Below are 21349 nucleotides of genomic sequence, written 5' to 3' on the forward strand. Positions count from 1 at the left end.
TTGCTGTCATCGTTTGTATTTATCAAACTGCTATTACAATTTGTATTTGTCAAACATTATAGAGATCCCGTTGGCTTTACACTGAATGCATGTAACTCCTCCATCACTCTAACCCCAGAGACGAATTCAGAATTTCAAGAGGATTGATTCACCATTGCTGCTATTTTAAAAAAAAAAAAAGACGCAAAAGTGCATTAAGCTGGGTTCGATCTCGAGATTAAATCGAGCACTTAACCAATGCTCCACTCAATATTGTTTGACCATTTGATCCTTCAATTAATATTAGATATATTTTAAGAATTATATACATAATATACTGAGTTTAGTCTGGTGTTCATGTGACCCATTTTTCCTACCTAAATTCGCCCCTACCCCCCCCCCCCCCCCCCCGCACCAAACACACACACCCTTTTTTGTTTTTTTTTTCCCTTCTCGACCAAATCGGAACAATGAGGTCGATCAATTTACACGCTTTACTGAATGTCCATTCTTCCTAATCATGCGTTCATGTCAACTTATAATGACTAACCCTTGTCAAGACACCCCCTTTTCCTTCGGGTACATCCGATAAAATTCTGTTGAATGATGCAGGAGATGAACGATGAACCCAGAGTGCTAGGACATTTTTATGTACTATTTGGTTAAGATGGTTATAGTAAGTAACGCTGCAACTAAATCACAAGTTGTGGCGTACCCCAAGCTTTATCAGGTGAATTTGCTCCAGTACTTGCCCACCAAACAGTTGCACATCAATATTTCTTAGAATCCATGATCCTTCCATAGAAAAGGGGCAGCCTGGTGCAGTAAGCTCCCGTTATGTGCGGGGTCAGGAAAAGTCTACGCAACCTTACCATGTGAAAGGGAAATAATAAAGATAGCACGAAAACAAAAGAAGCAGCTAATGAGGACCTCGAAAAGAGGGATAGATCGAACAAGCTTCAAACTGCAAAAGTCACTATTTACACATTCCACTACCAAGATGACAATTTTGTCGTTATATGTTTCCAATTCCAATGATCTCCATGTAAAAACTGCAGCATAAGGACTGTCAATGAAGTATGAACATGTCCTTACACACTACGCGTACTTCTAGCGATGAATTTTTGGATCAGAACTGTTTTTGGGATTTGACTACATCCATCTTCATATGGTCTTTGTGCTACACATCCAACTTTTGTGAATGTTTTCTGCTGCAGTTCTGGCTTCCCGAAACAAGAATCTGCTCATTGGCCAATTTAAATTCGTCAATTCAGAAAGCCAAAGCAAACATAGACTTAGAAAATAGAAAGTATGTTTCTTTGCAATCACGAGCTAACTTCTGAATAAAATGAACAAGAACTACTCCAACTAAAACTTCAGGTCAATTCAGGGTTAATTTCCAATTTAAACACTGGTTCAACGCCATTGACTGAAATATAGACCAATGAACAAATTATGGGATATGGTTGAACACATTGTTTTCTTGCGGGCATCATACATAAAGGGCATGTAGGTAAAACATGGAAGCCATTAGGGAAAATCATCTGAATAATTGCATAGCACCCAATGATGACTAATCACGGCAGTTACGAATGCAGATTTTATATGCACATACAAGAGATGACATACCCGAAGATAATATTATACAAAATCAAACTGAGGCTTCTTTGAAGCGGGATTCATGCTTCTGTTCTGAATATCAATATCAAGCAGAGCTCTTTGCCTGTTCCTAGCACTGTCAATGTAATCTTGGAGAGGGGGGAGCAAACCACCAGTACCTTCATCTTTAGGAGCTTGAGCACGAATGATCTGTAACATCCAGACAGAGAAAAAGTAAAAAAGGGGGAGGAGTGTCAATATACCGTCAAGAGAAGAATAGCAAATCTAGTCTAAAAATTAAAGTAACACCTTTGATGCCCAACGTCGTTCCGCTTGCTGACAGACATCCCTCATGTCCCGCCCAGACAATCTGTTGGTAGTAACTCAAGAGTGGTTAGCACTCAGCAGAACTCTCACACGTTAACTAGTACTCCCTCCGTCCCCAATTTATGTGGTAGTGTTTGACTGAGCACAAAGGTTTTTTTTTTTTTTTTTTAAAGATAAAAGTTTTTTTTTAAAAAAAAGATAACTTTGTGGTCTAAAACAAGCCATAAGCATTTGTGTGGCTATAAATCATCTCATTAAGGGTAAAATGGAAAGTTTTAAAGTTAAATTGTTTCTAAATAAGGAAGTATGACATTCTTTTTTGGACAGACTAAAAGGGAAAGTATGACAAGTATGACACATTGGACAGAGGGAGTAGGGGCGGACCCACCTGGTTGCAAGAGGGTTCAGTTGAACCCACTTGGTTCGGAAAAAATATTATTTTGACATGTTAATTTGGCTGACAAAATGAAATATTAAGCTATCTGAAAACAATGAACCCACTTGACGCAAGCAGAAGTTGTAGTGCAGCGGTCCAAGTGGGTTCAATGTCCTCTTGTGGTTGGTCTCATGTTCGATTCTCAGTGAATGTTGCTTAGCATAGAATTTTTGATGCCAGCTTTTTTGATACTCATACGTAATTACCTGAATCTTTGTTTGTGACACTACTTTTGATATAGTACTTATGCTCCATTACTTTACTTATGGTTTATTGTTATAATAAGATTAGTAATTAGTATTCGTATTTTATTTGTGATTTTACTAAGTTGAGAAATCATTTATTTATTTATTGTGTTTCCTTAGCCAGATAGGCTGCTTTTTGCTTTAAAAAAAATAAGATAAGGTTAGGTTACTTCTTGTTTCAAACATTCATTATTATAGTTCTAATTTTGTGCTTTAAGTTGTTAAATTTTGTGATTAATTAAAAATAATATCAAATTATAAATCTCAAAATTGAATGCTTAAAAATATAACATAAAATATGAAGATGCATAATGACTGAAACTTAATGAATTTTTATTGAATATTTATGTATTTGAGAATATATGCATTGTGAAACTATTTAAACTAATAATATGATTTAAGAAGTTTATAACTTGTAACATGCATTTTTCTTTTTTGAAAAGTGGTTTAATATCTTTGTCGCTTTGTTGATCCGTTAGTAATATAAGCATAAACTAAAAACTACATTGGTGTTAGACCACATTGTAAAACCAAATATGATGATTAGCATGAAAATTAAAAGCACATTTACTGTCTTAATGGTGCTCATTTATAGTGTCTAAAGTTGCTGTTAGTATCAACTATTACTACAATTCTGTCGCTGGTTGAACCCACTTGTTCAATTTTCTGGGTCCGCCACTGGGGAGTACTATATATTAATGATCCCAAGTGAGAAAATAAAAGTAAAAAATAAGAGGGAAAATATTAACTAATAAAAAAAATTAAAACTGGAAAGCCAAAATAGCTCCAAACCACATCCCCCAACTCATCTGTTGAAGTTGAGCATACCAAGAAGTATGCACTTTCATCTGTTTTAAGAGTGAAGCGGTTTGAATAAATGCTTACCCTTCCGTGGCTCTTGCAAATTCAGATAATTCAGAATCTGTCAAATGCTTTGCATACTGTGCTGCTATTTCCTGACGAGTCTGTTGATCAGGTAGGGGGAATGTAATCATGGAATCAAATCGGCTGGAATCAACAGAAAAATGATAAATTAGGGAGAGCCAAAGTTTCAGAAGGTATCATTTGGACATCTAAAACCTCATTTACCTAATTAAAGCAGGATCAAGGTCTTGCTTTCTATTAGTAGCAGCCACTACCACTACTTTCTTCTCCTGCTCAAATCCATCAATCTGCACCAACTAAATTTTTAATAAGCCATCATATAAATACTGCTAATGTCATCATATATATAAATTGTAGAAGTAGATGCACTTTCTAAATGGATATAAAACTAAAATGAGCATCATTTTTTTCAAGCCAAATCCTCCCAAGACCACGTCGGAGAAGCTATTGCTTGCTTCCGCATGTGGAACCTTAAATCTTGCCTTTATCTTTCCCAACAAGTCTCTTAACAATACAGGGAGAATTAGAGTCAAATATAAACCATAATAAAGCTAGGAGATGTGATTGCTTGCACAATGTGACTCGAATAACACAACCCTGTGTATTATACAATACCGTACCGACAATTTTCTTGAGGGTATTACAGAATACTAAAAAGATTCTCGAGGGGTACTAGACCATGTCCAAACATTCTTTCGCATATCATTCACATATATTAATGCTAGTGATTAAGCATATATAGGATTTCCAACAGTACCTGCCGTAATAGCACCGATAAAAGTCTGCGTGTTGCTTCATGTGTTTCGCCATCACGAGCAGTAGCAAAAGAATCAACCTGCCAATGTGTGGTTCAAAAAAGTGACACAAGGATGGTGGATATGTTGGAAGACAATTTTGACAGTTATAAAGGGAACTGAAAGAGAAGAATTATGTCACTGCAGTCTCAGGGATTACCTCATCGAGGAAAACTATAGCACCATTTGGGAGATCATTGGCAAGTGAGAACACCTTCCCCAACAGACGCTCACTTTCACCATAATACTTTGACATTATAATTTCCAATGGCACATATAACAATGGGACACCCTGCAGCAGTGGAAGATAAGCTCACCAAAACAACTAAAATATTGCTAAGCTTCAAAACTACTGCTGCTGCACAGGGCAAGGTGGTAATAATACTTGGAATAAATTAACGTAAAAACTCCAAAACACCGATGAACCCTGCCGAACTCGCCAGGCTGTCTGTACAATTATAAGTTTTCTGTTTTTTTGGATGGGTTTATAGATCCCTTAATTGTTGAAGCACATCGAAAGACAAGGACGACATCAAACCATGTAGGGGACATTCGCACCACCGCCGTCATATTCAAGATTCAGGGATGCAAGTGAACTCAAAACTATTTTCCTGACGGTATCAGGAATATAGATTAGATTAAACCTTATCAAGTACAGGAATCACATAAAATAATACAAGTAATAACTTCCTACATTCTGGCATGTTCAGCACGTGGTATTACTTCTGTGACTATATTGACTAAGGTCTAACCCAATTTTCCCTTACAATCTCTGCCTAGATCCAAGCTCTTACATTCATCTTGGTTGCACTCTACAAAATCCTGCAAGCTCCGGCAAAATCGAGTATGAATCTTTATAATTACTTACTTAGATATTCCTATCCAGATGGTCCAAACACTTGCATTTAAAGTGAAATGATTATGGAGTTAACTATTACCTCCTTTCATATAGATGAGCTTTTATGGATACTTTTTGGGATAAATGGATAAAGATGAATTTTGTGGTGCACCAGCACAGGATAAGTTTGCTAAGATGCAAAAGATTGGACTTGGTTTCAGTTAAGTGATATCTGCAGAGACTAATATATCTCCAGTCATAGAATCAAGTATCTTTTTGCTTTCTAATTGACATCTATTCAATGACCCGAATGCATAAGCTTGCATTTTCATTCCATAAACTGGATTCATGCTTAGGTTTCTGTATACTTATGTACACTATCTGTATTCTGAACTTGGTTCACTTCATAAGATAGGTTTATGTCAGAATATTTGCTTTTGCACTGCAGTAACTTTGTTTACTGCTTTGAATAAACTTTGTTTTACTGTTAGTAATTAGTTAGTTAGAAATATATTCTGCAGAGATATTCTAGGCAAGGTTAGTTAAAGAGATACTCTGCAGAGATATTCTAGACTAGTTTGTGATTATCTTTTTACTGTTTTTTTCCCTATAAATGCAGAGCTAAACATAGCTGAATAAAATAATTCCCTTTGACTGCATTGAAGTATATTTTTCTCTCAGTAATTTTTACTCTGTTAGTTCCTACGTTTCTTTGTTAAAAACCAACAGCTTATTGAACAGAAAAATGATTTCAGATTAGGACAAAAATCAGTCATTTCTTGTGAATCAAGGGTTCTTATTTATAACATGTTCAGCAAGAAAAAATAATCAAAGACCACTATGCATAATATAATTAATCATTGTGTTCTACATTGACTGGCCTACATATACAGGTGATGGCAAATAACAATAACACAAACCAACAATATGGTGAGATGAAAGCTATAAAAGAGAGAACTAGCATACCGCTTGATTAGCTATAACACGTGCACAAGATGTCTTTCCAGTTCCTGAAAGAAGAACATCTATCAACAAGCATTATTAACTCCTCTGCAGAGGTGGATATTACAGGAACAAAATCACCCTTCAAATCCCCTAAATTAATTAAAAGGTTCAGTTCTTTATTTTGCATAAAAGTCCAGGCAAATCTGAAATAAATAGTCAAGAGACAGGACATGAGGCCATGCAACAATTTTAGTCCCCAAGGTTGCACACATACTTTATGTAACTCCTCTAGTTACGAGTATTAGACAATATTAACAGCGTTACTCCTACCTCAAGAAAAGTGTTAATATAAACATAAAATGTGCAAACTGAATCTGTTTTGCTTGAAATTAGTAAATCTAGAGAGTTTATTCCAAAACTTACCCTTGTTTCCCCCTACCCTTCACCATACCCCACACCAATTCCATACCACCCACTTCCATCACCTCTAGCATTTGCACTTTTTTATTTACTTGTATTTAATTTTTATTTTCTATTTACTTATCAATAAGATCTATCATTTTCCAACACATAACTGATTAGTGAAGACCAAAAAATAAAGAAAGAAATAAACACTAATATTGAAAAGTAAAGAAGTTTTTTTTTTTTAAAAAAAATCATGAATAATGAACATATAATATGCCAGTAATTATATTATAATTGGTTGAATTATAGAAACTTCAACTGACATGTTTTACACTGCAGTTCACAATTTTCATGGAGGGGCCTAAGTTATTACATACTGTGGAACTTTTAGGGACTAACTATGTTTATAAGCAGAGGACTAACATAGAACAAGTGAACAATATTAAGGACTAGGTGTGTCATTTCTTCCATGCTGAAAGGTACTCCCTCTGTCCCAATTTATGTACCCTTTCCTTTTTAGTCTGTCCCAAAAAGAATGTCACCTTTCTATAACTATAAAGAAGTTAACTTTAAAATTTCTTTTTTACCCTTAATGAAATGATTTATAGCCACACAAATATCTAAGTTTTGTTTTAGACCACAAATTTCAAAAGTCTTCCTTTCTTTCTAAAACATTGTGCCAAGTCAAATGGTGCCGCATAAGTTGGGACGGAGGGAGTAATAAAATATCACGTGTTTTGGGTTGGAAAGTGCCAAGAGTAGTTCTATGGAGATGCTTACGACCTAGAAAAGGCTTATGCCTAAGTGCCAAGAGTGGTTCTGTGGAGATGCTTGGAGGCTAAAGGTGTACAAGTGGCGTACATCAGAGCGATCAAGGACATGTATGATGGAGCCAAGACCAGGATAAGGACAGTAGGAGGAGACTTGGAGCACTTCCCAGTTCTGATGGGTTTGCATCAGGGATCAGCTCCTAGCCCGTTTTTATTTGCCTTTGGTGATGGATGGATTGTCCCGACAAATTCAAGGTGAGGTGCCATGGTGTATGTTGTTTGCAGATGACATAGTCTTGATTGACGAGAGTCATAGCGGAGTTAACGCTAAGCTAGAGGGTTGGAGACAATCGCGGGAGTCTAAAGGATTCAAGTTAAGTAGGAGCAAGATAGCGTACATGGAGTGCAGGTTCAGTGGCGTACCTCATGAGGCTGACGTGGAAGTGAGGCTTGGTACCCAGATCATCCAAAAGAAAGAAAGTTTCATGTATCTTGGGTCTATTATACAAGGAAATGGGGATATCGATGATGATGTCACACATCGTATTGGAGCAGAGTGGATGAAATGGAGGCTCGCTTCCGGAGTGCTGTGTGACAAGAAAGTGCCACCAAAACTTAAGGGTAAGTTCTATAAAGTGGTGGTTAGACAGACTTTGTTGTACAAGGCAGAGTGTTGGCCAGTCAAGAACTCTCACATGCAGAAGATGAAAGTCGCGAAAATGAGAATGCTGCAGTGGATGTGTGGGCACACTAGAAGAGATAAGATTAGGAATGAAGACATCCAGGACAAGGTGGGAGTAGCATCGGTGGAGGACAAGATGCGGGAAGCGAGGCTGAGATGGTTTGGGCATGTGAAGAAGAGAGACACAGATGCCCCAGTGCGGAGGTGTGAGAGGTTGGCTATGGACGATTTCAGAAGAGGTAGAGGTAGGCCAAAGAAGTATTGGGGAGGTGATTAGACAGAGCATGACGCAATTTCAGCTTACCAACATGACCTTAAATAGGAGGTTGTGGAGGACTTAGATTAGGATAGAAGGCTAGTAAGTTGTCTCGCTTTTTCTTTCGCACTAGTAGTCGTAGTTTTGCTCTATCGTTTATTGCCCTTTGATTTCAGCTTATATTTGTTGGGTCTTATCGTTCCAGGTTGTTTTATCATGACTTTCTCACTTTTGTTATTTCTCATTTTCGCATTGCTTTGATATGCTTGTCCTTATCTGACTCTTTTGTCCTGTTTCTCCTAAGCCAAGGGTCTTTCGGAAACAACCTCCCTACCTTCCAAGGTGGGGGCAAGGTCTGCGTGCACTTTTCCCTCCTCAGACCCCACATTGTGGGATTCCACTGGTTATGTTGTTGTTGTTGTGTTTTGGGTTGGAGTAGTGACCTCTCTCTCAAAAAAAATGGCACTATAGTTGAATAAAAAATTGGGTAAAGCTAACACATCATCCCAATCTCTTCCTTTTAAGATTCACAGAGATATCACCATTTTCCAATTAACTGTTATCCAAGAAAATGGAACATGTGAAAAACAAAACATGCACACTAGAAAAGAAAGTTTGTAGAAGGCTCCGTAGATCTCTATCTTTCTATCATCCCACATGCATCAATAGGATACATAGTTAGATTTGCAAGAAATTTGTGATGTAAAAGCAGCCAAACTCAAATTATGTCATTCCAAGTCCATTGAATTAAAAAAAGAAAATTAAACAGCGCTAGTTGGCAAAGCTATGTTTAGCATGATCAGAAGCATCAAGATAAATATAATGAAAAAGTAAAACTTGAGCATCATAATTACAACAGGCTGATTACATAAATACAAATATATATACAAGAGCATCGGAGCAATATGACTTTGAATGAGCGTCTCCACACTGAATAGAATATAAGCCTTCAACATTCAGTCATAGAGGTCAAACCTGGTGGACCTTCAAATAAGACTGCCCGGGGCCTGTTTGTCTCAAATTTGCGCCGGGTCCCACGAGCAATATCATCATATACTTCAGGACTTTGCAAAGCTAGCAGTATTGTATCTTCGATATCCCTAGAAATTAGAAAATCAACTAAAGGTGATCACTTCAAGACAATGTAGATACTATTCTTGACAAGAGGTACCATTCACCAGTAAACTTGTACTATTTTGACACATGCACATTCACCGATAAAGTATACACTATTATTGAAATCAACGTCACTTGGACTCTTGCATGATTTCAAATATACAATTAATGAAGCAGCTAAATTCAAGTTACTACAAATGTTTCATGAATTGGTCATCCAGTCAATCCTAACAAACAATGGATGTGCATTATCTCAAATGGTTTCAGGGTAAAGCAAATGGTTTAGGCAACAAAAATCTAGATTGATACAGCCTCAAACATGATAGAGAAACAATTCCCAGCACTAGATTTAGAAACACATATTTTGTCAGAATTAATTACAACTTAAAGAAAGAAACGGTAAGCTTGATAATTTTACATTACTATATTTTGATTATCATGAACTTGGAAAATCACATGCACCAATAGTCCATATGAAAATCCATCTAATGCTTGGCTATTACTTGAGTTGAAGTTTCCGCAGGCATTCTAGCCTCATTATTTAAGATGTTCTCATATGATCCTATACTTCTTTAATTCCTATTTGTTATTTTGCATCATGTTTGCTACTTATCAAAGAAAAGGTTATGGTAAGGAAGGGGAAACTAAGTGGCGGACAACTTCTGGAGAAGTGAGAAAGTATGTTGGAAAAATGGATTGTGCAAAAAAGAAAACGTAATGGATAGTCATAGCTTTATTGAAGATTTTTAAGTGGTTGTGGGTGGAAGAAGACCTTTTCTTGAAAAAACACCCTGAAATCACTTCATCAAAAAGACTGTTTTAAAGAACTTCTAGAAAACGTTGTAACAAACACACCTTTAGAAAAACTTTTTCCAAGAGATCAAAAGGAATTTCTTGGACAACTGCCACCTAAATGGTCTTCCTCATCAATCAAGGAAAACAACTGATATTTCTCTTTTGGATCACGGGGAAATAACCACAGGGCACAGGGAGTTGGAGTCTGGAAAAGCATCGGAGCACTATGGCCTAGTTTCTCCCAGAATATTGGTTTTAAAATAGGAACCGGAAGAAGAATCTCCTTCTGGAAAGACAACTGGTTAGGTCATTCCTCTCTCACAGATCAATTCCCTTCCCGCTACAATATCACACAGAATGCCGACCTCATATTAGGCTTTAGCACAAAGCTGGGACAATCACCAGTTAAAAATTAGGTTCAGGAGGAATTCCAATGAATGTGAAATGTAGAGAATTTCAAAAAATTTCAGCTCACTTCCTTCGTTTCAGGTTATGTGTTTTGTGTGGAGAAGACGCTGAATCCAACAATCAATTGTTTTTGCATTGTTCTGTCACCTCAGAAATTTGGAAACTGTATTTTGACCTCTTGGCATGAAATGGACCATGCCAAGAACAACTAAAGATTTTCTTTTGTGCCTGAACAAGAAGTTAAAGGAGACTTGGCATACAGTTCCTGCTTGCAGTGGGTATTTTATATGGAAAAAATGAAACAGAATATGTTTTGAAGATGAACAGAACTCTGTAATGAAAGTAAAATCTGATTGTATTATGTTGCTATCCTTTGGTGTAGATTAGAATGGGTAAAAGAAGCCAAAACACTCTTACAGTTCGTAAAATCTTTTGTATAGGCAGTCAAATTTTTTCTTCTATTCTCTTTGTAACAACAGCACTTTCTTAGTGCTTTTTTATTTTGGACATCAATAATACTAACCTTTTCAGAAAACGAAACCAATTTTCCTCTTTTACTTACTTTCCTCTCACCCCAACCAGCCATAAGGTTATACAGCAAGACACATCTCCATTATTTCTACTAATACATATTTCTACCTTTCAGGGAAAAGAAAGACTAATTCAAACTCCCATATTCTATCTCCAGTTTAACATTTCCAGAGCTGTAGAAAATGCACAGATGTGATGATCCAAATCAGAGTCAGTTACCGTTTCTGTTGATTATATCCAGCAATATTCTCCCAGGTAATATTAGCTTTTGGATTACCACTAGTGGGCGCATTAATGCCAAAGATTTTTACTCCCATAGACTCTAGAGTAGTAACCGTTTTATCTGCAGAAGGAACTCGGCCTGCATCTCCTCTTGATCTTAAGTCCACTGTTTTTTGTTGTCCTGCTAATTGTAGCGCAGATACCAAAGCATCAAGCTCCTCATCAGTAAAGCTCCCAGGCTTCATAAACTCAATTTCCTGCCCATAATTGCAGAAACTCGCATAATGTTCCAATATTAGGTAGGTTTTAATTTGCAAGCCAGAGGAAGCACAGTAATGCAAGTGATTCCAACAAAATTTGGTTCAAAAGTTACAGGAAATGTACAGCTTTGTCGGCGCTAATGAGTGGACGAAATATGAGAATGCATAAATCTTCATCATAAGGATTTGTATCCCTTCCACCAGCCTGCTCCCCTGCAGTTCCATTTTTCGTTTGGGGACGGCTAAGTGCCAGTTGCCAGGCAACCCCACTGCAACGGACAGAAAAAACCTTTAAGGAGACTAGGGACATTCAATTGCTGAAGCAAACAAGATAGACTATGAATATCAAAACGCATTTTAAAATTTTCCAAATGACATGAACTGTAATATTGGTGCAAAATGATCTGACATCGTCAAAGCAGTGCTTAACTAACCTGTCCCAAGCGCGTAACATCATATTTGATGCTGCACTAGGATCTTCAAGTTTAACTCCGAGTCGTGAAACAAGGCTTGCAATTAGTAGCGGAATTTCACAGGTTGGAGGAACTTGGAACTTGATAGTAACCTGCTAGAATGAAAACCCAACCATATTCCTCAATTAATCTATTCCTCTTGAAAAGTGAATTTAAAGCGTTTAAAGAAAGTGTCAAGGGCTCAAGCAAACAAAACTTTAAGCTTCTACTATCTAGAAGGAAAAGCAATAACCTTTTGACCCTTTACGGCAACAGTAAAATGAGGATAAGAACCATACTTCACTCCTTTGCTCTTGAGCAGGTTTTCTAATCTGTGTCTCTCTGCTTTTGCTGTTTCTTCAAGGGGATTGTGGCTTGGAATTGGAGGAGAATCAGAAGGTGGAACTTTGGGACCAACCTATATAAGAGCAAGTTAAATCAGCACCTGTTCTCAAATTTTTATCATTTTGTCAACTAAGAGCACCAAATATCTTATTAGTGACCAGCGCATTTCCTGCATTCGAAAGGATTATCATCTGTACGGTTTACCTACGTAAGCTTACATGATATTAGTGAGGTGTGCTTGATTAATCATAATTACAGAGTGACACGTCATGGCAATATAAACACCTATGGACAAAATTAACATCAATAACGCATGTTGACCTCATCAGAATCTGCATAAGCTACATCCAGGACTCCAACTCCTAGCAGTCCAGCTAAAATGGCAGGAATAGTAGTTGAAGGTACTGATCTTGAAGAAAATGTACGTCCGTGACACCCAAAATTTCCTGTAACACAAATTGAAGTTTAAAATCTGCAAATCTCGGTAGCACTTCAAAACAGACAGGATATTTCCCCAAGCCTCACAATATTCCCTTTTTCCTGAATAAAGAGAACAGTAAATCCTGACCACTCAACAAATAGAGTAGAATAGATTGATATGTATATGAACAAGTAAATACTCTTTTCAGTACAAATAATAATACGTAAATATTCCCTAGAAATAGGGCTGCAGACCTAAGAATGTAGGCCAAGTGGCTACTAACTATAACTATAACTACACCTCAATGCAAACTAGTTGAGTTCGGCTATATGAATTCTCCATGTCCATTCCACTCTAATTGGGTTCACTTCATTTCAATACTCAATAATATATCTTTTAAAACAGATACGGGTTTCCTAAAACTAGAGATTTTCCAAATTTCACACTTATCCTTACACTAACATACAAATCTCTAACCAAATAAGAGCCTCCTGACAAATGCTAGACATAATAAAGTGTCGCAACGATAAGTCTGTCTAGAAAGCAGAGGCTTTATGTTTCTTCTTTCTGAACTGATACATGATTCACGGACGTTAACAAAGATGTGAGTTGGAAACTGTGAAATCAAACCTTATCAAGGAGTTCAAAGAGATTGAGCGAGCTGAACAAACATCTTGGAGGCAAAAATCAAGATGTTTGTGAATCAAACAAGTTGGTAAGAATACAAAGTTCTTTCATTAAATAGCCAATGCCCACAATAGATACAATTGTATTGACAAGACTGAGGTTGAAGACAAGAAGATTAAAGATCACATTTCGGGCTTTTATGAGAAGCTGTTCACAAAGAATGAGTAGATGAAAAGCATGACGGCTGCAAAAGAGAATTCACTATGCACGAAGTGGAAGCAGTGATAAAAGCAGTTTATGGGAGACAAAGCTCCTTAATCTGATGGCTTTTATATGACCTTTTGGGAGACAAAGCTCCTGATATGGCCTTATTTCAGAAGTGTTGGTCTATTGTAAAGTATGGTATTATGAAAACAGTTGGTTTTTTTTCCACGGGGAAGGAACTTCTGATAAGAGTTTTAATGTAACATATATTGCTCTTGTTCCCAAAAAGAAAGGTGTTCTGGAAATAAAAGACTATAGGCAGATCAGTTTGCTTGGAGGTGTTTACATGATTATTGTCAAGGTGCTTATAGAAAGGTTGAGGATGGTGATTAATAAATTAGTCTCCAGGAATCAGAATGCTTTTATAAAAGGAAGGCAAATCATCAACGCTGCTATGGTGGCCAATGAATGTTTGGAACACTATCTGCAGACAAGCTGGCATAGAGTATTATATAAATTGGATTTAGAGAAGGCATATGACTATGTGATGGTCATAATTACTTCATATAATGAAGTTAATGGGGTTCGGGAACAAGTGGATCCATGGATACATACATGCATATCTACAGTCAGGTTCTCTATTATTATTAATGGGAATCCAGAAGGATTTTTTTAAGACATTGAGAGGCCTAAGATAAGGTGATTCTCTTTCACCTTATGAATATGTTATGATAATGGAAGCACTAAGTCTCATGTTGAAGAGAGCTGAAAATTTTGGATGGTTTGCACACTGATGGTTATACTGAGAGCAGTTTGGACATTTCCCATATACTTTACGCTGACAATACCCTTCTTCTTTGTGAAGCTGATCGGAAACAAGCTTTGCATCTCAGAATTATCTTACTGGCATTTGAAGCAGTGTCTGACCTTAAGATTAATCTGGTGAAGAGCAGTATTTTTGCTGTAAATGCAGAAGAAATATTCTGGAGCTCTCTAAAATACTTGGATGCAACATAGATTCTTTTCCTACAACTTATTTGGGTCAACCTCTTGGTGCTAAATTGAAGGCAAAGGGATCTGGCAGGGGTTCAAGATAGATGTGAGAAAAAATTAGCTCCACAGAAGAAACGATATTTGTCCTTCGGCGGTAGACTCACTTTGGTGAATAGTGTGTTAGATGACATGCCTAAATACCTGATGTCCCTTATTCCCATTCCTTCTACAGTGGAGAAAGAAAGAACAAGTTGAGAGGTAATCCCCTTTGCGAAAGTAATGCTATCCATCAAAAGATGCATATGTTTAAGTGGCAAAGTGTGGTGATGAATAAAGAAGGGGTGGCATTGAAGTGAAAAATCTCAAGCTTCAAAACTATGCCTACTTTTGGAAGCATATTTGTTGTTATTGAGGAGTTCAGTTTTTAAATAGATTGACTGTGGGAAATGGCAAAAACATCAAATTCTGACTGGTTGATATTCGGATACTAAAAGATGAGTTTCCTACTTTGTATAGTTTTGCTATAAATAGAAAATGTCTGCCAGCTAGTTGTTTCTCTAATTCTAGATGACATCTACAACTTAGAGACGTTAATGCTTGGCAGATTGATGAGCTTGTTTTTTGTTGGAATTCAGAGATTGATGAGTTTAGTCTTCTATACGGTTTTTTTTTTTTTTTTTCTGATAAGGAAAATCAAAATAGTCTTCTAATAGAGGTTTTACAGTCTGTATCTCTGAATGATAGTAATATTGATTTATTGAAGTGCCTGGATAGAAAGAGAGGAGTCTTTACTTAAAAATGTTGTTAGGATCTACTTCAAAAGCAATCTGGTGATTGGGATATGGATTAGCCTTGGAAGATTATACGCTAATTAAAGGTACCTTCCAAAGTGCCTTTTTTTTAATAAAGCAATAATTATTAGAAAGTTTGGACCAAAAAAGCCTGTATATAAGAAGTATACTAAAAGTAAGAACCTACAAAAAAGATATTGTTTTCTACGAACGGCACCCTATCTTCTATACACGAAGGAACCTCATGATTGCACCAAAAAGAAATAAGTGATAAGAGACTATTCCTTGATTGTACAAAGTTTGTCTCTACGCATTCGAAAGCTCGCCTTGTTCTTTCTCTCCAAGCAATCCATATAAGTACTAGTGGAGTACCAATACATGCCCTGTGTCTTCCTTCCCTCCTACCACAATTCCAACTAAACATTAGCACTTTTACGGTGTCTGGCATCACCCAAGGCATTCCAAACCAACCCAGAACTTTTCACCATAGTCTCGATACCTCCCAAGGTGTCTTTTTTTGGTTGGGTGGCAAGCAAGAATGCATTGTATGACCCAGGACAGTCTTCAAAGAAGAGGTGTGTCTTTATGCGGTAAATGTTTCTTCTGTGAAGATTCTCAGGAAAGCAGCAGACACTTAGTAGGCGTTTGGCCATAGAAACCCAAAAAAATTCACTTTTTTGAAGTTGGAGTTGTGTTTGGCCATAATTTTAAAAATAATATTTGGTTGTTGAAATGTACTATTTTCTAAAAAACATGAAATATGATTTATACCTCCCAATTTCTAAAAACTAGCAAAATCACCCGAAGCAATTAATAAACATAACCAGTGCGAGAAATATAGCAATTATACTCGAGATCAGCTTATGGAGTGCTCAAAACTGATGGTTTCTTTTCATCAAAAGGCTGCAACTGGGAGGCTTACTGGTGTACACAGAAAATGTAACATCTTTTGAAATGACTTTGTTGCAAAATTCCCACCTACTTCTTTTCTTTTAGAGGCTTCTTAGCACATAATGTTGAATGTTGTTGGAGCGGAGAGCAACTGAGCAACATAAGTTGCCTCTGACCAGTGAAAAAAGTTGTATGCACTCTTAGGGTAAAAATTGAGCAACATAAAAACTTTTAGGGTAAAATTTGAAAACAAAAAAACAAAAGTAATGGTCCAAAACAGAAAATGGAAAAAGTGAAAAACAAGGTTTTGGTTGTTTTTCAAATAACAAATACAACTTCAAGTTGTATTTGGAATTTTTATGGCCAAACATCATAAAGTGAAAAAACTCCGGAAAAAAGTGAATAATTCTCATGGCCAAAGGGGTCCTTACTTCATTGCAATCAAGTCCAGCTAGTTTGGACACTATTTCTTAATCTATTTGGAGTATGTTGGGTTATGCCAGGAGATGTAAAGAGCTTATTATTGTGCTGGCAGGGTCAGAGGATATCCAAAACACTGAAAACACTTTAGAAGACTGTTCCTCTATACATTTTGTGGACTATTTGGTTTGAGAGATGCTTTGAAAGAAAAATAAATCATGTATGTTATAAAGCATAGATGTTTACAAAATCTTTACTTTTGGTGTAGGGGTCATATTTCAGATAGCTTGATACAATTTTTCAATTTTTTGGATAGCATTGGACATAGCTGAGAACTTTAATACCCTTTATTGTACTCATAGTACCTTCTTGGCCCTTTTTTAATAAAATTTACTTTTTTTGATAACCTTAATGAAATTTTAATTTACCTCACCAAAAAACAAAAAGATGAGATCTTTTTTTAATTGCAAACAAGAAAAGCACTATTGAGAAGATTTTTCATTTTTCAGGTTAAGAAACATTTATACTTGATGTGACCTTGAAATCATGGAAAATCATAAAGAAGAGGAATTTTAACACTATTACTTGGTCCCACTAATACAATTAATATAGGAATTGTTAAGAAAATAGTCTAAAATATTTGGAGATTGAGATTTATATATATAAATATTTGGCACATATATCTATGAAGGAAGGTACAAAAGGATATGAGTGCTTATTACTTGACCACATACTTAAATGTAAAGCAAAACATAACAAGCCGAAAAATATCACAATCACCATTATCCATTTCAGATTCTAGTTTTTTTTTTTTTTTTCAGACTGCTTCTGTTGTTAACCCTTATATACCTCCCTCACCAACTACTATTCTTGGTCTTGTTACTCCAGGAAAAAGATTTAGTTGATGGTTTGGCCTTCTAAATCCACACGTTCAAACACAATTATATCTTAGCGGTGTTATTAAGCTATGCCCGAAGCATGCCTAACCCCTTAAGCTAGGTTCAATGCAGGCGGAAAAAAAATAATAGGAAGAAGAAAAGGTTCAATGCAGGCTAGAGCTTGGCTGTACTTAGGCTTGTCACCTTAAACAAAACTGCATCAAAGGAGTTAGGTTCTGCATCCTCACCTTTACTAGCTTGTAGTTTAAGCATGAATCTACCCTTCAAGGAAATGCATTCAGCAATAAACTTATGAGGCTATGATTTTGACAGGTTCCTAGTGACGACTAAGATTATGTGTCCAAAATGTCAACTGTGTTAACAATAGTATCCTTTTAATTCAACATACCATCAATGATACAGCTTTTACAAAAGAAAATGAAAAAAGCTGCAAAATTTCTGGTCAATTGATATGTCAAGTGAAGCAGAAGCAAAAACATTCCACAATCCAGAATCTGTTGAGACTAATGGTAAAACACTAGACCTTCTTGCAACTCTGATCGAACTACGAACATGTTACACATCTTCTAATAATTTAGGCCTCATTTGTTTTCATTAAGAGTAAGACGTTTGAATCTGAATACACAGCTGAATGATTAAGATGTTGTCTCTAGATCTGAACACTGAATGATTTAGATTGTTTGTTTTCTCAACATCTGAATGTGCAAAATGTAATTATTTACACACAATAAATATACAATTCAAGTAAAATCGGAACTAAAAATTAGAAAATAAATACAAATTTAATAAAATAAAAATATTATTTGATAAAAATATGAAACATTTATGTTTGCTAGTAATGATGGAGATGTTTGTAGTGATGGTGCATGGGGGTTTCAGGGGCGCGGGGGGGAGGGAGGGGTTGGTAGGTGGGGTGGGGTACAGTGGTGGTGGTGGGTGGCTGGTAAATGTGGTGGGGTGGTGTTGGTGGTGAGTGGGGGATGGGTAGTGGAGGGTTGGGGTGCGTGGGTAGTGGTGGGGGTAGGTAGGTGGGGTGGTGGTGGGGGGTAAGTAAGGGTGGGTGGTGGGAGTGAGGGGATGGGGAGATGGAGCCGATGGTAAAAATTATCCATACAAAATAGGTCTTAATGATATTAAGACTTTGTTCAAGATCTTAATGATTAAGATCTATTCAGACCAAATAAGTGCTTAGATCTTAATGTAAACAAATGCACTTACTGGTCTAAGGTCTGAACTCTGAACCATTTAGATTCAGACCTCCATTAAGTGCAAACAAATGAGGCCTTAGTTAGTGTTCTCCATTCTTGACACTTCATTTAACGTCTATCACAATCTCTAGTATCTCTCGTTCAGCATAGTACAAGATGATGCAAATCATAATTGAGAATTACAAGCTAAAGTTCATCAGAAAGAAAGTACAGACTATATGATGAGCCCAACTCGAAAGTGGTTATCTCAGTTAAGTCACATAATTGTCACTGGACATGCTAGTCATATCTCATATCCATAATATTTGTAGAATGACCATGCCAAATACAAAGCATCTTTTTGCATCATTAGGTCCATAGGAACTTTTCATTTTTTTTTTCCTCCTTCCTTCAGATTCGATTTTGATAACCGATTGAATTTCTCACTTATCCATTTAGCCAGCTTGGCTTCAAATATGTATTCGTACACCCATATTTATAACCACTAACCAATCATCTTTACATGCCTATGTTCTTTGCTTTTGGCATGAAGAATAATGAGAGAATAACTTTAAAATTCCTCTTTTACCCTAAATGAAATGATTTATAGTCACACAAATGCGTAAGGTTTGTTTTAGACCGCACATTTATTAATATTTTGTGCCTAGTCAAATGGTGCAACATAAATTGAGAGAGAGAGTAATAACTATTAGCTGAGTGACCAATCGAGAAATCAACTCACATGTATACTCACCCAAATAACGCAGCAATTTCGCGCAACGGCTTAGCTAAAACTAGTAGTCGAAAATTAAGCCAAAGTACATAAACAGCGGCAATATACATGAAACGAAATGCGACAGCAAAATTCATACCATTGTGCGGAGATGGAGAAAGGGCTAGGGTTCTGTAATGAGAGTGAAGTGCTCTACCAACACGCCTTATTGACAACGCCATAATTGAAGTCGCCCTAGTTCAATCTGTGGGAACGGTGGAGCTTTTCTCTAAGTTGGGGGTTCAACTGCGCAATAATAGAAACTTGTATTGCAGAACATCTCGTCTGCCTCCTCCTTTGTAACGATGCACACTAATTCATTTTGGGCACTTAGTAATTCATTTTAAGCTAGGCTATTTCTAAATACACAAGTTTTAAGAAAGTACAGACTAAAAAAAATGTATTACTTAATTGGACAGAGAGAATAATATATATTACTTCCTCCGTCCGATTTTACGGGTCTTAGTTTGACTGGGCACAAAATTTAAGGAATCAGGGTGTGTTTGGTTCACGGAAAATGTTTGTTTTCTCGGAAAATAAGTGTTTTCCTACTCATTTTCTTGTGTGTTGGTACGCAAATTGAAAAATGTCCAAGCATAATGCATATGATCAAAGTAAAACCACTAAGAAGTTTTTGAATTCGGAATGCAACTTTTGGTGATGGGGAATACGTGTCGGGAGGGGGGGGGGGTGCTGCGTGGTGTAAAAAACCTAAAAAACAAAATCTTTTTTTAAAAAAAATTCTAACAAAAATTAATTTTTTTTGGACGGTGGTAGAGGATGGATTTTTTATTTTTTTTGGGGGGGGGGGGGGGGGGGTTGCTGGGTGGTGTAAACCACCAAAAACAAAAAAAAAAAAAAAAAAAAATTGGAGGGGGTTGTAGCGGGGGTTAAGAAACATTTTTCATTTTTTATAAAAGTAAAATAAAATATATGAAAAAATAAATTCGGAGGGGGTGGTGGAAGGTGGGGTGGGGTGGGTGGCTTGGCGTGGTGGGTGGAGTGGGGAGTGAGGGAGGAGGAGGTGGGTGCTGGGGGAGGTGCAGACGGGTTTGTGGGTTTGGGGGATGGTGGTATGGCGTACGGGGTTCGGTTGGGGAATGCGTCGGTGTGTTTTTGTTTATCCGGAAAATGTTTTCCCGCAAATTTTTATGGAAAACATTTTTCAAGATCTAAGTGCAACGAAACAAGAGAAAATAAGAAAACATTTTTCGTCATACCAAAACACCCTTTTTAGGGGCTTTGAATCTTGTGGTCCTAAATTAAAGATGTCTGTAATTACTAAAATGTATTAAAATGTCATGTAGGATGTTTGAATTGTCAAGTTACTAAATATAAAAATAAAATTCTTTTTGGGACAAACCAAAAAAAAAAAAAAACAAGTAAGCCACTTAAATTAGAACGGATGGAGTACTATATTTGTTTACCAATAAAAAAAAAGTCTCTATGGCGCTCAAGACACGCCTAATAACTCCTAATTCAATAGTGGTTTTAGTCTAGGTTCATTTAACCTCGCGAGGTTCGGTTGGTTCACACAAACTTTATGCACGTCTTTACACTTTCTTCATGTTTTTCGTGTTGTTGATTTTAAGTTCAAGTTAAAAATAAAATGGGCTTACACATTTGACCGATCAATAAAAATAATTACATTTGCTAGTTAAATATATAAATTTTTTACACTATTTTGTATTAAAAATGTATATTTTTTGTATATTATACATTAATGTACATTTATTGGCTATTATATTGGTGGACGACTATGTATGTCAATTTCTCAAAAGAAAATTAAAATTGAATATTGACGACTATCAAAGTGTTCAGATATTAATTAATTTCGTCTCTCGTGAAGAGTTG

The 21349-nt window shown here is 36.5% G+C and overlaps 1 protein-coding gene across 6 annotated transcripts; it reads right to left on the minus strand.

The window, feature by feature from the left end:
• Window positions 1-902: 902 nt before the first annotated feature.
• LOC132606325 (ATP-dependent zinc metalloprotease FTSH 7, chloroplastic) lies at window positions 903-19851 on the minus strand. 6 transcript variants are annotated; one of them, XM_060319773.1, is made up of 15 exons: window positions 19596-19851; window positions 12612-12736; window positions 12199-12363; window positions 11928-12058; window positions 11607-11762; window positions 11231-11509; window positions 9137-9261; window positions 6070-6128; window positions 4426-4557; window positions 4229-4306; window positions 3676-3767; window positions 3472-3594; window positions 1888-1948; window positions 1609-1788; window positions 903-1219 (listed from the first exon to the last, which is right to left on the minus strand). In XM_060319773.1, exons 1-14 carry the CDS (start codon window positions 19675-19677, stop codon window positions 1621-1623), a joined length of 1776 nt encoding a protein of 591 aa, XP_060175756.1. In that variant the 5' UTR covers window positions 19678-19851; the 3' UTR covers window positions 903-1219; window positions 1609-1620. The 6 variants fall into 6 exon arrangements, with proteins under 6 accessions (XP_060175756.1, XP_060175758.1, XP_060175760.1 ...); XM_060319775.1 differs by having other exon boundaries at window positions 6070-6113; window positions 19596-19850; XM_060319777.1 differs by having other exon boundaries at window positions 11231-11490; window positions 11618-11762; window positions 19596-19849.
• Between the last annotated feature and the right edge of the window lie 1498 nt (window positions 19852-21349).

The sequence above is a fragment of the Lycium barbarum genome, chromosome 8, assembly GCF_019175385.1.
Source record: "Lycium barbarum isolate Lr01 chromosome 8, ASM1917538v2, whole genome shotgun sequence".
Lineage (NCBI taxonomy): Eukaryota > Viridiplantae > Streptophyta > Magnoliopsida > Solanales > Solanaceae > Lycium > Lycium barbarum.

Excerpts from the sequence above, each read along its gene's own strand:
- LOC132606325 (XM_060319773.1), bottom strand. The coding sequence starts at position 19,677 with ATGGCGTTGTCAATAAGGCGTGTTGGTAGAGCACTTCACTCTCATTAC. Across the intron at positions 9,262-11,230 it reads GGATATAATCAACAGAAACG|GGATATCGAAGATACAATAC; the intron begins GTAACTGACTCT and ends TCTAATTTCTAG. Across the intron at positions 1,949-3,471 it reads TTTGCAAGAGCCACGGAAGG|ATTGTCTGGGCGGGACATGA; the intron begins GTAAGCATTTAT and ends TACTACCAACAG.